General features: G+C 35.5%; 1 protein-coding gene across 2 annotated transcripts in view; it reads right to left on the bottom strand.

Annotated features, from left to right (window-relative positions):
- Positions 1 to 6,684: 6,684 nt before the first annotated feature.
- NUP58 (nucleoporin 58) overlaps positions 6,685 to 15,162 on the bottom strand; it is a 42,629-nt gene continuing 34,151 nt past the window's right edge. For both annotated transcript variants that reach the window (XM_015120771.3, XM_015120772.3), the window contains 3 exons: positions 12,062 to 12,160; positions 10,375 to 10,470; positions 6,685 to 9,135 (listed from right to left, as the gene is read on the bottom strand). In XM_015120771.3, the coding sequence (XP_014976257.1) occupies positions 8,966 to 9,135; positions 10,375 to 10,470; positions 12,062 to 12,160 (365 nt within the window). In that variant the 3' untranslated portion in view covers positions 6,685 to 8,965. The remainder of the gene's footprint in view (positions 9,136 to 10,374; positions 10,471 to 12,061; positions 12,161 to 15,162) is intronic.

The raw sequence follows: 15,162 nt of genomic DNA, 5'->3' as shown, positions 1-15,162 counted from the left end.
TTATGTTATGAAAGAGTTTGAAATAAAGAGTACCAATGAGTATGGGCTTGACAGGATCCTGTTCGTGAAGATAACTGTAGGAACTCTAATGATGAACAACGGTAGACAAAAGAAAGCAGGGATACCAAGTAGGAAATCGACGTAAGAGGCAAAAAGAAGCAAATTAAATTATCTGTAATTTATTTCTCTTTTAGACATATAAGCCATATTTGGTCCCAGAACCATGGTCTGCACCATCTAAAGCAGCATGGTGTAACAGAAATATAATGCGAGTCACATATATAACTTTAAATTTTATACTAGCCAGGTGTGATGGTGTGCGCCTGTAATCCTAGCTACTTGGGAAGTTAAGATGGAAAGATTACTTGATCCCAGGAGTTCAAGACCAGCCTGGGCAACGTAACAAGACCCCCCATCTCAAAATAATAATAATAATAATAATAATAATACATTTTATACTAAACACATTAAAACAAGTAAACAAACATTTTGAAATATATTTAACTCAATATATTTCAACATGTCAATACAAATCCTTAACAAAGTATTTTGCATCTTTCATACTGTCTTCAAAATCCAGTGTGAATTTTATACCTAAAGAATTTTCCATTTGAATGCTAAATTTCCTTTGAAACTTAATTTGCATTTAGATTTTATAAATTTTACTATTGAAAATGTAGACTCAAGTACTCAAGTTTTTCCAAACACACTTAAATGTTGCCTGATATTTGAATGGTGTGTCAGTTTTTAAATTTTAATTGATAAAAATTAAAGTTAAAAGTTCAGTTCCTCAATCACACCTGCCATATTTCAATGCTCGGGAGCCCCACATGGCCAGTGGTTACCACTGTGGACAGTGCAGACTGCACTGCTTCTCAGCCAAGGGAGAACGACTTGCCAGCCACTCCCTTGTTGGATTATAATAGATATCCACAAAATGTGTATTATCAGGATCTAAAAAGGAAGAATCTCTCGTTCTAAACCAACTGCAAGTAAAACACCGTATAGAGGAGTAGAAATTCTTGACACCTGAAGAAGCAAATGCGCAGCACATTATTGTTTTTGGTTAAGTTACTAAAAAAAAAAAAGAATATTGTTCTTTAGATTAATCCTTGTTTGGCTAAGAGAAAATGTAAACAATGATTTGAAAGAATTGTTATTAATGCACCTATAAAAACATCTACAAAAACAAGCTCTATTGTGGAACTTTAACTCATAAGGCCTTCTGTTTAAAACTGTATATGGAGTAGACTCCTAAAACACAGCCCCACTACAAAACACCTGAAAATAATGAGGGCAATTTTTAAAAAACATCTTTTAAATGCATAGCTGAATTAGCAATAAAGTAAATTCTTGGAAGCCAAAAATGAAGTGAAAGTGTGAGAACGATGGAGCACTGAGACTTGTGGCTGCTAACAAAGACATTGAGGTTATAACCCTGCTCAGGAGGCAAGCCGAGGCCCAGCAGCCTGTGGAGATGTGCTTACTGTACCCTAAGTAAATTCTCCCCTTCTTCCTTAGCAGTATGGGTTTTAGCTGAGTGCAGGATATCTAGCAAAAGACATTCCCCAGACCTGCTTGCAGCTATGTGACTAGGTGCTGGCCAATGTGGTATGAGTAGAAGTATGCAACTGCTGGCTCATACTCCTGAAAGGAAAGGTATTCTCTTCACTCATTCCTTCTTCCCCTAAGCTGGAATGCAAATACAGGTTGAGAATCCCTAACTTGAAATGTTCCAAAATCTGAAACTTGAGTGCCAACATGAAGCCACAAATGGAAGATTCCACATCTGACCTCATGTGAAGGGTCAGTCAATACTTTATTTGACACACAACATGATTTAAAATAGTGTATAACATTACCCCCAGGCTATGTGTATAAAAAACATAAATGAATTTCATGTTTAAACTTGGGTCCCATCCCCAAGATGTCATTACATATATGAAAATATTCCAGGTCGGGAGTGGTAGTTCATGTCTATAATCCCAGCATTTTGGGAGGCCGAGGCGGGTGGATCACTTGAGGTCAGGAGTTCGAGACCAGCCTGGCCAACATGGTGAAACCCTGTCTCTACTAAAAATACAAAAATTAGCTGGGTGTGGTGGCAGATGCCTGTAATCCCAGCTACTCAGGAGGCTGAGGTAGGAGAATCACTTGAACCCGGGAGGCAGAGGTTGCAGTGAGCAAGATTGCGCCACTGCACTCCAGCCTGGGTAACAGAGTGAGACTCTGCCACCAAAAAACAACAACAACAACAACAACAACAACAAAAAATATATATATATATATATATTCTAAAATCTGAAACACACTTCTTGTCCCAAGCATTTGAGATAAGGGATACAAACTTCCTCTGGAGGGTGAAGTATTAGTTGCTTTTTATTTTGAACCCCTTTATGTTGTTCAAATTTAACATTTTAAATTAAATACATGGTTCTTTAAACTTCTAAATACTTCACAAAATATAAACCATATTCATACTTATTCCTCAAAGCCACGTATTTTCTTGATTCCCTCGGGCCAAATTAATCTCCTCATACACTCGAGAATTTTTCTTGTATCCTTATAACTTAAGAAAGCCCACTTTATATCAATTTATGTCAAGTTAAAAGCCTGCATAGACTGTACATAGACTGCCTGGGTTTGAATTCTGGCCCATTCGCTTGCTAGTTGAGTGGTGACTATTATTTAACAACTGTGCCTGTTTTCTCACCTGTAAAAAAAAAAAAAAAAAAAAGGAACAACAGTACCCAGCTCACAGGATTGAGGACTAAATGAGTTAATGTATGGCAACTCATAAGAGTAGATCCTGGCCCCTACTTAGCACTGTTAGCTATTATTGAGTATAGACAATATCCTACCCATATTTGTATTCCTAAATTCCCAGCAGTGGAGCACACAAATTATTAAGTAATGTTTACTGAATTAAACTGACTTGCTACCAGGGGGATTAAAAGAGGGGTGGTGATGACAAGAAAGTTCTCCCCAAGTTAATTCTGCAGCACACTTGTCAGCAATGAAACCTTTGTGAGCCTGGTAGGTTTTTTGTTTCTATTAGCTGACAGACTAGGTAGAAAAAACAAATGCATTCTATTGAATGAATGTGAAAAATCAATTTTTCCATTAATCCCTACTCTCTCCTATGTATGTTGCGGTCTCTCATTCTTGCCTGTTTCCATGGTTCTCTTGAGGTTTGTTTTTTTTTTTTTTTTTTTTTTTGAGAGGGAGTCTCGCTCTGTCGCCCAGGCTGGAGTGCAGTGGCGAGATCTCGGCTCACTGCAAGCTCCGCCTCCCGGGTTCACGCCATTCTCCTGCCTCAGCCTCCCGAGTAGCTGGGATCACAGGCACCGCCACCACGCTGGGCTAAATTTTTTTGTATTTTTAGTAGAGACTGGGTTTCCCTGTGTTAGCCAGGATGGTCTCGATCTCCTGACCTCGTGATCCGCCCGCCTCGGCCTCCCAAAGTGCTGGGATTCCAGGCCTGAGCCCCCGCGCCCGGCCAGGTTCTCTTGAGCTTTTTCTAAATGGCCTGTTGAAGTTTATCCATACCAGCAAGTCTCACTTGGTCTGGAAATGTGAGAGGGAGTCATACAAGCCTTCCAGGAAAGGTTTTCTTGTTAAACTTCTGACAGTTCATAAAATTCAAATAGTCAACATTGCTCTGCTTACCTTTTCCAAGGTGGACATAACCCCCCACCGCCCCTATGGCCCAGCTGCTGGGATGACGCTTTTCTCCATAAACCTCTTCATAGGGAACCAGCAGGAAAAGGTCAAAGATGGACTGCACAAGTCCAGCTCTTGCTTCTTTATAACACTCTTTACACCACAGATATTCTTCCCTCTCCTTTTAAATCACATAGACCTAGGTACTTACCTTACTTTGCCCTATATGGTCTATTACATACTTGTAGTTTCCCCCATATGAACTGTGTAATCACATTACCTTCAGTGCCTTTGTTAGTCATGAAAATCAGCATGCTATTCCTGTATCAGAGACAGGCAGTAAAATACCGTGCTTTGGAATTAAACAGATCTGGGTTTAAAACCCAGACCTATGACTTAGCTATGCGACCTCAAATAAGTTCCTTAACGTTAGCCTCAGTTCCTTCATCTATAAATCGGGTATTTCTGCTTTATACGGTAATATTCAGACTAAACAAGGTCAAGTATATAAAGTGCCGAGAGTGGTACCCAGGACAGACTAAGCACCCAATAAATGAGAATGTGATGTAAGAGGCAAAGAGGACTTTGTGCAGGAGATTTAAGTTAGGTATGCCAGCTCAGACTCCCCAGGACACTGGCTCATGTTAGCAAGGCCCAGAATCCTGTGACTGAACAAGCCTGTCTTGGTGTGTGCTTTAAAAAGTGTGGCAAAGTCAGCTTTATTCACAGAAAAGGTAGGACACTAATTCGGATTTACTATATGATCATCAGAAAGGACAGGTAAATTAACTGGTTGTAATAATGAAAATGACCTCATACCTACTACGGGATAAAAATTTGCGCTCAAATAAAATCAAGATGGTTAGTAAAAATAAACAAGAATCTAATAAAAAGTTTGCTAAAAGAATAAAAGACCCAAGAAATGCATATATCATGCTGTGCTTATTGTTGTCAATTTCCCCCAGGACATAATATTTTGTGTAAATCCAATAAAAATCTCAGTAGAATTTTTTGAAGAAAAATCAAAATAAAGTACAGACTACAGTTCATCTTAAAGACTAAGTGTCCTAGATTAGCCTCCCCACACAAAAACAAACAAAAAGGGTAAGACAGAGCAGCTTCCCATCAGGTATACAAATAAAGCATCTGGCTACAATGATTAATGCAGTGGGGTATTGGTGCAGGAACAGCTAATGCTTCTCAAGTGTCAGGGCTTACACTACCCAAATGCTTTAGATTATTAATACAAACCACCCATGTATATTATCCTCATTTTCCAGACGATACAGCTGAACTCTAGAAAGGTTATGTAACTTGCTTAAGATCACACATGGTCAAGGCAGGATTCTGAACACAGCTGACTAGACATACCTCTCAGGAAAAATATTAATACCTATTATCTACAGAGGTCCTCCAAATCATTAAGAAAAAACCCTAATTTCATATAAAAATTGTCAAAGGACATAATAAGCAATTACACTCACATACAAATAGCTGGTACACGTTAAAAAGTTTGACCTCACAGACTTAGGATTACAATTAACTAGGATCACAAAGAATACTAGGAAATGGATATACATGCTGGTAGGAGTACATATTTGTATAGCATTTTGGGAAGGCAATGTGACATTAAAAAACACAATTTATGACTTTTCAGCAATTTCTTTCCAGGATCAACCCTAAAGAAACTGAAATAGTCAAATGAACCTAACCATCCATCAACAGAGAATAGATGGTGTGGTGTTTGTGTGTGTATGTGTGTGCACACGATGGAATACCACACAGCCACTAAACGGAATGAATTGACTGGGCATGGTGGCTCACACCTGTAACCTCAGCACTTTGGGAGGCTGAGGCAGGCAGATCACCTGAGATCAGGAGTTCCAGACCAGGCTGGCCAACATGGTAAAACCCCATCTCTACTAAAAATACAAAACTTAGCCAGGCGTAATCATGCCTGTAATCCCAGCTACTCGGGAGGCTCAGGGAGAACTGCTCGAACCCAGGAGGCAGAGGTCGCAGTAAGCCGAGATGGCATCAGCCTGGGCGACAAAAGTGAAACTCCATCTCAAAAAAAAAAAAGAATTAATGGCATTCGCAGCCTGGATGGGATTGGAGACTATTATTCTAAGAGAAGAAACTCAGGAATGGAAAACCAATCTCTAAGTGGGAGCTAAGCCATGAGGATACAAAGGCATTAAGAATGATACAATGGACTATGGGAACTTAGAGGGGAAGGGGTGGGAAGAGGGTGAAGGGTAAAAGGCTACAAATTGGGTTCAGTGTATACTGCTCAGGTGATGGGTGCACCAAAATCTCACAAATCACCACTAAAGAACTTACTCATGTAACCAAATACCACCTGTTCCCCAAAAACCTATGGAAATAAAAAAATTTAAAATAAGAATTACATTTCCTAAAAAAACACAACACAGAATAGTTGGAACAGATCATCGTACACCCATTCTACGGGACAGTATGTAAAAAGTAAATCTATATGGACACAGAACAATGCTGATGATGTACCAATAGAAGGGAAGAACAAGTCCAGAACACAGACTTTTTAACCCATTTGTTAAAAAAGTAAAAAGAGGGATCTAAGAGAATAAAATGTGATTTAAAAAAAAAATCAGAGAGAATATAAAAGAAAAAGAAAAGAGAAGTAACATTTATATACTCTTTAAGACACATTTAAAAGGGTCTACAAGGATACATATCAAACCATTAGAGTGCACACTAGGAAATGGAGGGGAATTAGGGCCTCAAAGTTCAAGGGGATTTTTCCTTTACTCAATATTCTTCTTTGTAACTAAAAATGTTCACGGTTTTTGTCATTTTGAGAAGACAAAAGCAAGTGAGAAATAATTTACCATTTTATGTTCACTCTTCTGTTTAAAAAAGAGCAAGATGTATAAACCAATGAAGGGAATACACTAAAACCCAACCGGAGAAGAAAAGAGCAATAATAAGAAAATTACATATTAAGAACAGCTACTGACACCTATAAAGAATCAAAGCAACTGACACAATAAATTTTATTGTTTCCATAATAATAGGCTCTGGACAAAGACAATGGAGACAATGACAACACATTTAAACTCCTATAACAAATTAATCTTACAAATTTCCAGTGGCTCAACATATTAAAATGCAAAATATATAAAGAAAAAAAACAAGAAATATAAATATTCAGATTTCTGCAGTACAATGAAATGTCTTTTAAAAAAAGTTTATTGTAATTGTGTATGTAATTCTGACAGTAATTCAAAACACAAAATCACACCTTTTCCCTAACTTCCCACGATCTGGATCTGGGAATTGCAATATTACAGAAATATGCAAAAATAAGCTTACTGCTCAGAGATAAATAATTTTCCTTATTTCAATGCATCAATGCACAAAAATTTCAATTCAAAAAAGCCAATCACTGCTATATGCAGATAAATAAAACAGATTTGACAACACTTTTACAATCAAACCCAACATTATACAAAAAATGTGTGTGCGTGAGCACGTACATGTGCGTGTATGCAATGCCTATTTTAGAAAAAAGGTGTCTTGATGAAAATGATTTTGAAAATAGTCACTGACACACATTATATACAAAACCTTTTATATAAAAAATTAAACTATTTTCAATGAAATTCCATGTTCACATCCTATCTGAAAACTGTAATTGAATCATAAATAGGTCTACTAATGGTTTCTCTCTGAAATCATGGCTAAGGCAGTTCTCTTTCCAAGGGTTTTCTTTTATATCCACCTGACGTCACTAATACTAATACTAATACTAATGTAGTCAAATACACAGATGCAACCTGACATGCCTATGCATTATTACCTGGAGCTCTGTTCACTGTTATAATGGGAGAATTTACAGTTGCTACAAAGAATAATTTTCTTGTTTAAAATATACTGGTTTCTCTATTCCAAATTAAGCACTTACTTAAGACATTAAGAGGCTGAGAAGCCACTCCATTTGGTGTCAATATCAATAGCCCTATAAGAAAGAACTCTGTATTGGAATAGCTAGAAAAGGTCTCACTAAAGTGAGAACTTTAGTGCATCCTTCACCTGCATAGAATCAGTTTGGCTAATAGCTCTTTGCCCCAGAACACCAGTCTGGAGTTCAAATATGCTCCTGAAAGTTCATCTCAGGTAAGAAAAAAAACATCTCACAGAAGCAAATAAGGACACACAGGATAATAAAATTGTTAAAATCTGTTTGATGAGTCTTACAGCATTCCTCATTTGGAGGGGCTGCTACAGGTTAAGGTGGAAACAAAAATGGAAAAGGCCGGGGCAATAAAGTTGAGTTGGCCAAGTATTTACGCCAGTAACCATTTCAATAAGTCTTTAAGCAAACAACTGCAATGACCTGGTACCTCTAGCTCATCATTCTACAAGCACTGAGGATATGAAGCTTTAAAGGTGAAAACTTGAATACCCCTAGAAAAGGGGAACAGTCTGAGGCAAAAGTTGTAGGCCTGTAAATATATATTTTATTTTCATTTTTTTGAAGACAGAGTTCTGCTCTTATTGTCCAGGCTGGAGTGCAGTGGTGCGATCTCAGCTCACTGCAACCTCCACCTCCCGGGTTCAAGCGATTCTCGTGCCTCAGCCTCCTGAGTAGCTGGGATTATAGGCGCCTGCCACTATGCCTGGCTAATTTTTGTATTTTTAGTAGAGATGGGGTTTCACCATGTTAGTCAGGCTGGTCTCGAACTCCTGACCTCAGGTGATCCACCTGCCTCGGCCTCCCAAAATGCTGGGATTACAGGCGTGAGCCACCATACCCGGCGTAAATATATATTCTATATGCACACACAACTGTGTGTATTATTCTGTATATATTTACATACATATTCACAAGATGCCCTGCAGTGTAATTCAAAAGGCCTTTATCAAGGAACAAATTGATTCTAGTATAGGCCCTAGAGTTCACACCATCTGTATAAGAAACAAATGTGCATGTATTCACATAATGTAAACCTCATCAACAAAAACACTAGGTTAAATAGTATTAGGTTAATGGTTTCTAACCATTATCAATCACTGATGTAATGAGAACATTTCTTACACTGAGAATCAAACTAAAAAGGAAACACAACTGGACTTTAAATTCACAAGAAAAAAGATGTTCAGTATGGCAAACATGAAGAAAGTTCAAATTCCAGAGTAGGGAAAAATATCAAAATTTTATAAATCTCCTGGGATGCAATTTAATTACTGCATCATTAGAAAAATAGACTCATAGAATGAACGGTGCTGTTATGGATTCTCTCAACACATCAACCCATGTTTATCTTTTTCCTCTTTTGTTTCCAGCTGGAGGTTTCTTCAACTGAAGGAGTTGTCCTCCTGTTCCAAAACCTGCAGAGGCAGGATTGGACACCCCAAAAGTCAAACCAGCTGATGCCGTGATGCCAGGATTGCTGAAGTTAAACCCAGATGTACTTGAGCTGCCAAAGCCTTATGTTTAGGGAAAAAAATATTCATATCAGAAGTTGAATTCCAAAATCAAATATAAAAACAGGGAGGAGCAGTAAATTTCTATCTAAAAGAATACATAATCTGTAAGAAATGCAAGTATCTTAAAGCCCTAAATTTCTCACATGAAATTTTAACAGGAAAATTTAGCTAACAACTAAGTGGCACCTTGAAAGAGAGTTTAGTGATGCAGGCCAAAAGAGAAACCTTAGCACAAATAACTAAAATCTATACAAACTTCAAATTGCCAGAAACTTTCCTGTTAATTAAATATGTCAAGGTGCCTTCCTCCTTAGCCCCAACAACATTTTATCCACATGTAGAAGAGGGACATTCACATATCTGGACCTACCCTTGCTATCCCATGCACTCCAGGAAAGCGTCAACCCACAATATTCAAGACAATGAACAACAAAAAAGCAGTACTCACTGTTTTGATTTTATAAGAGCTTTTGCAAAATTAAGACCTAGTAGTACTACTGCCTAGTTAACTAATACAATATTTTGATTATAATCCTGATAACATGGAATCCTATTATTATCTTCCTCCACTGGAACTGCTGATTTTAAACACTACTTATATTAAGTGGAACTTCCTTTAAATTCTCTAAATTTAAACACATCTTTCACAGTATTATGTCATTATATTAGATATGGTATTTGTCCCTAAGCACTGCACATTAAAACAAGCCATATTTACCAATATAAATGCAAAAGTGGATGAAATTTGGAATTTCTCATAAGAAGAGTCAAAAAAATTATACCTATTTCAAAAATGAACAAGGAACTAAATTAATAATAAAGATTTGGTATTCTCAAAACCAGAGGGACTCTGGAATAGAAATCATTCTCCAGGATGAATTATGACAAGAAACTTGGTTAAACTTTCACAATGATGGGTTCCTTTTTGCAATAATGAAGAAAATGACTTAACCACGAAGTTAGCCACTAGGGTTCAAATGAATCTCTACTTAATTAGAAGATATAATTAATTATTAAATCAAACTAAGAAGTCTTGTTAGAAATATTTTACAAACCTGTCCTTTAGTTTATGAGAGAGATAAAGTAAAATGATTAGTTAGGCTTGCATACTTCATCCAGGGGGTAAAAACTGAATCAGGGAGGGAACTTTTTGGGTTACTGGAAATAACAACACATACTTTTAAATTAAATAATTTACACCTTTAAATTTGCCTGAAATCCAGGCAGAAACACACAAACCTGCACTAAGACTTCCTGAGGGTTTATTTGTTGTTCCAAATCCAAATGTGGAGGCCCCTGTGGTGCTGCATCCAAAACCAGAGCTAGTTCCAAATCCTAGTGGAAGGGTAATAGAAAAATATACAATGGCACATAAAACACAGGTTAAAGGATATGGACAAGTACAACCGAAAATCATCAGAGGTCTAATAGATACAGTGTTGAAAAACATGGCCTTATTAAGGAAATCTGCTTACTCCTTTGCATGAGACTTTCAGAAGAACCAGACTAATTCTGAAATAAAACGTTTACATCTATTTAGACTATGTTTGTGACCCAATTTTTAAAGAACAAGGCCATAAAAAAGAAAGTATTAGGATTTTCTCTTTTAAATGTGCTAGAAAATTTTACCCACCATTCAAGTATGATTTTAGTCAGTTATAAACATTTCCACTTTAGGGGTATTTCATCTCACAAATAAAGGACTAAATACATTAATAAGCATGACATGCACAACAATGTACACACTAAATACTACAAGGTTATTTTACTCTGCTCTTTCCCAATTTTAGTTAATTAAGAATCTGTACCACTGAAAAACTGCATAACTATAGTCAAACACTTTAAATCTACTCAGTTTAACAGCAGATTCCTGCCATACTACCAGCCAGTGTAACAGTGAAAAATTGGTGGTGAGAAGATCATGGTTTTTCTCTTAACAATACTATCTTAATCATTTAAAAAAGGAAGGATTTTTCATCACACAAAGGTCATGACATTCTCAGTACGTGAAGACTAGTTTCCACTCTCCTAAGAGCCAGGTGCTCTACAAATAAAGTTCAAATGCTTTTTCGGTTACTTTGCAATAGCTTAGCTAAAATACTGAGTGTGACAGCATCATTGCCTCTAACAATAAGAAATGTGATGGCAAATTAATTCTAGATTATAGGAATTATGCTATCTGCCATGATTCTAATAATTCCTAATTTAGAACAGTCTATATTAAACAACCATACTAGCTTATAGGTCTCCTGTCTTGTATTTTAGTGGAAATAAGGGCAACTTATTCATTACATTATAATGTACCTGTGAAAATACAACCAACTTTCAGTTATCCATATCAAAGAATTGTGAATGTATTTGTATTTAGCATGATGTTTTTGCAGAGGACTTACCTTACTAAACTTATGAAAGTATTATTAAAATAAGCTTAATTGCTTATGTAAACAAGTATGTATATAGGCAAATTTGCCAAATGTGCTTAGAAATGGACATGAGTTTAGCTGTTCAATTCATAATAATTTCCCTAAGTACTCATTTTCAGAAAAAAGAAGATACTGATTAGGAGAATGTATATCATCCAGAAGTAGTTCAGACTCCAAACTAACATTAAGACTATTAATTTTAAGATTTTTAATTAAGATGATTAAAACTAAAGAATTCTCAAGTTCATGTGTCAGCATGTTGCTCTGAAAACATGAACATGCCTACCTCTTAATTTTAATACTTTATATTTACTATTCACAGAAGATGGAATGATACTAAATCTAATATTAGAAAGCAGTAATTATGTTTGAGAATCGTTTTTGCCAGATGGAACCTTAACTTCCAAAACAGCAGCAGATCCTCTTAGAAATTTTTTTTTACAGGCTAGTATCAATTCAAATATATAATAGTTCAATGAAATATGAGAAAAGTTAAAGTGTACCTCCAAGGTTTGAAGAACCTAAGCCACTTGATTGCAAGCCAGTGCCAATGCCTGAGCCGAATGGCGTTCCAAAACTAACTCCCAGAGATGGCTGTGGCCCTGGTATAAAAAAAAAAAAATGGGGGGGAAAAAAAAACAAATTTGCCTTACTCTTTCAAGATTAAAGATTCTTTATGAAATTATTTTTAAAATGAACAGTGATTACTTTTAACTGATTCCATTTGTTAAAACTTAGTTTTCAGGATGTCTCTCCAGCCTAACTATCCAAATTGATATATCTAAAAATTAAAAAAAGATTTAAAAAAAATTAACCTGTTCAGAACTAGACAATTAAAAGAGGCTTACCGCAATGAAAGATGCATGTTAGTTTAACCTACTAAATAATTTGAAATCTTTAATGTATCATAAATTATAGTTCCTTGAGATTTACTTCTAGAATTATTTTAGGTCTCCTCACTTGTTTCTGATAAAACTAGTTGGTATAATCAGTAAGCGGTTTTTAATTTTTTTTAATCAAGTTCCTTAGTGTTAGAGTCAAGTCTCAACTGATGAAGAGAGACTGACACTAACATGGCAAAACTATCATGTTATTTCATAAGAGTAAGTACCCAAAAACTAGGCATGATTTCTCATATGAAATATAAATGATATATACAATAAGTAGATAAAAAACAAGACAATGTTTTATTTTATTAAATTTATTGTTCATTGTAAAGCAAATCAATTACACAGTAACATGACAATTCCAACTTGTTCACAAAAAGTGATAATTGAGTTCTATTCTTAAGCTCTGCTACATTACACCACTTATCACCTGATTAAATAAGGTAATGAACATTTACAAAGGCACCGCTGTGTACCTTGACAGATTCAATACATTCAAGATTTCAATTCAGAAGTTTCTTTCCAACGTTTTGGAAAATGTACTCAGAAGCAGAACGATTAGTCATCCTTTTCCCACTTGTTACTTTAAAGATTTTGGCTGAGTTTGTTTGGCAAGAATAGCATCAAACTTACTAGCCTCTCTTTTAAACTACTATTTTTTTTTAAACTAAGCAGAATACAAAAATCTAAAAATCTCTCATTTGGATAAATAATTTATGAAAATTATTCAATAAACTTCATAGTACAATCTTCAGTTTTGTCTTTTTCAAGCACAGTGATCAGTGCATCTCAAAGTTGAGGGAACTGTCAAAGTAATACACACATTAAAATTTAAATTTTTAAAGAAATCAAAGCCTTCAAGTTGTCCAATGAAGAATGAGGTTTGTATATTAAAAAGGTAGTGTAAAATTATAAAGCATTTAAAGAAAAACAACCGAAGAACTACATTTTGCTACACTGGGACAGAAACTGGACTTTCCAAATAGCTTCTACCCAGAAAATAAACAATAACTAATAGCAGCCAGAATTCTTACACTACTATTAAAAAAATAATTTAACATTTTACATCCAGTTTGAGATCAATTTGAGAATAAAATACCTGCCTAGCAGCTCTTTTGTAAAATGTTACTATAGGAAAAAGAAACCAAGCATATTATTATACTTTCTGATTCCTAACAAAAAACATAAAAAAACACATGTCCAGTTTAACATTGAGAGACTTGTGTGTCACAGGTTAAGAGGAGGCACTGCTGGTGGAAGACCCTAAAGAATAATGCACACCACAGCCCTCAGCCTTGTAAGTCATAAGAGTTACTCAAATAGCATGCTTTTTGTTGTGTGTGGGTCTATTGTTAAGAGCAACAGAACATAAGATTTTTCTAATCATCAATATTCATAATATAGATAATCAAGAACTATCTAATGATGACAAGACTTTTCATTGCACATCAGATACATGACATTTTTAGTTTTGTACCTTCACACAAATTCTGAAGGCAACATCATTTAAAAAACTCGTAGGCAAATGTATAACATTTTTTAATAGTAAAAACTCATGATAAATATCTCCCATGCCAAAGTACTAGCATATATTACACTCTGGCCACCATATGTATTAGTTTCACTATTAGAAAGCAGAGTCTAAATCCTTCAGGCAAAAGTTACGTAAACAATTCAAGAAGTCTGCTTTGAAATCTGAACTGTCATTCAATGAGAGGTTCTTATTTCCATAAATAAAATTAAGTTAGTAGTGATATATATCAATGACTGGCCAAAGTGAAATCTTCATGTAGAGTAACATTTTACAAAAGTTACCATATAATATATTCACACACAACAAAACCAGGTTTAGCACTGTAATTCATATTTTCCAGAGTAAATTCTACTTTCTTAAAAGTAAAACTGCATTAACAGAAAAAGGACTAAAGTGCTAAAAATATTTTATAATTTTCCATGATCACCCAAAATGCCTAATGTAATTAGTATGGTTATTTCTAAGTCACATTTTTAAATAATTTTTCTTTAAAAAACCTAAAATGCCTTTTCCCCAGTTTGAAAAGTTTTACTCTTACTGATTCAATGGGGAATGTTCCTTTGGTTATTAAATACAACAAAATCACAAAACCACAAGAAACTAAGATGAAATACTTAACGTTTCCTATTTAACACTACACCTTAAATGTCCAAACCTACACTAAGCTAAAAAGTAGGAATTCCTAACAAAACGTCTTGGCTCTCCTTAAAACAGCAGCTAAGTCACATAAGAAAAGTCTTATTATGTAAACATCAAGAACTCTTAAAAGTGTCAAAACACAACAGCAAAACTCAATCCCAGTTCATTGCTAAAAAACCTATCCTAAATTAAAATTATACTGAAAAGCCTAATGTAAATGTCTTCAGTTTTTCAGGAGGCTTGGGAAGCACTACAAGTGTCAAGTTCTGCCAACATGAAACTACGTTATCCACGTAATGATGCTCATGATTTCGTACACAAATAGCCTGCTGGATTTTTAATTCCCTGCAGCCTTCAGAACAAATAACTGTAAATCACACGTGCCTAAGCCCTAGTATATAGATTTTTTCATTTAAAAAAAAATGAAGAAAGACAAAGAAGTCATTTAAGTCTATTACTCCTCCTCTGAGAAAGATACAGAAGCCACCTTCAGAAGGCAGCAGTCTAAGAAGCTATTTGCTCTGTGCCCATATTCATGTTAATA

The sequence above is a fragment of the Macaca mulatta genome, chromosome 17 (genome assembly GCF_049350105.2).
Source record: "Macaca mulatta isolate MMU2019108-1 chromosome 17, T2T-MMU8v2.0, whole genome shotgun sequence".
Taxonomy (NCBI): domain Eukaryota; kingdom Metazoa; phylum Chordata; class Mammalia; order Primates; family Cercopithecidae; genus Macaca; species Macaca mulatta.
Note: the sequence above shows the minus strand (reverse complement) of the source record. Positions and strands in the feature narration are given on the sequence as shown.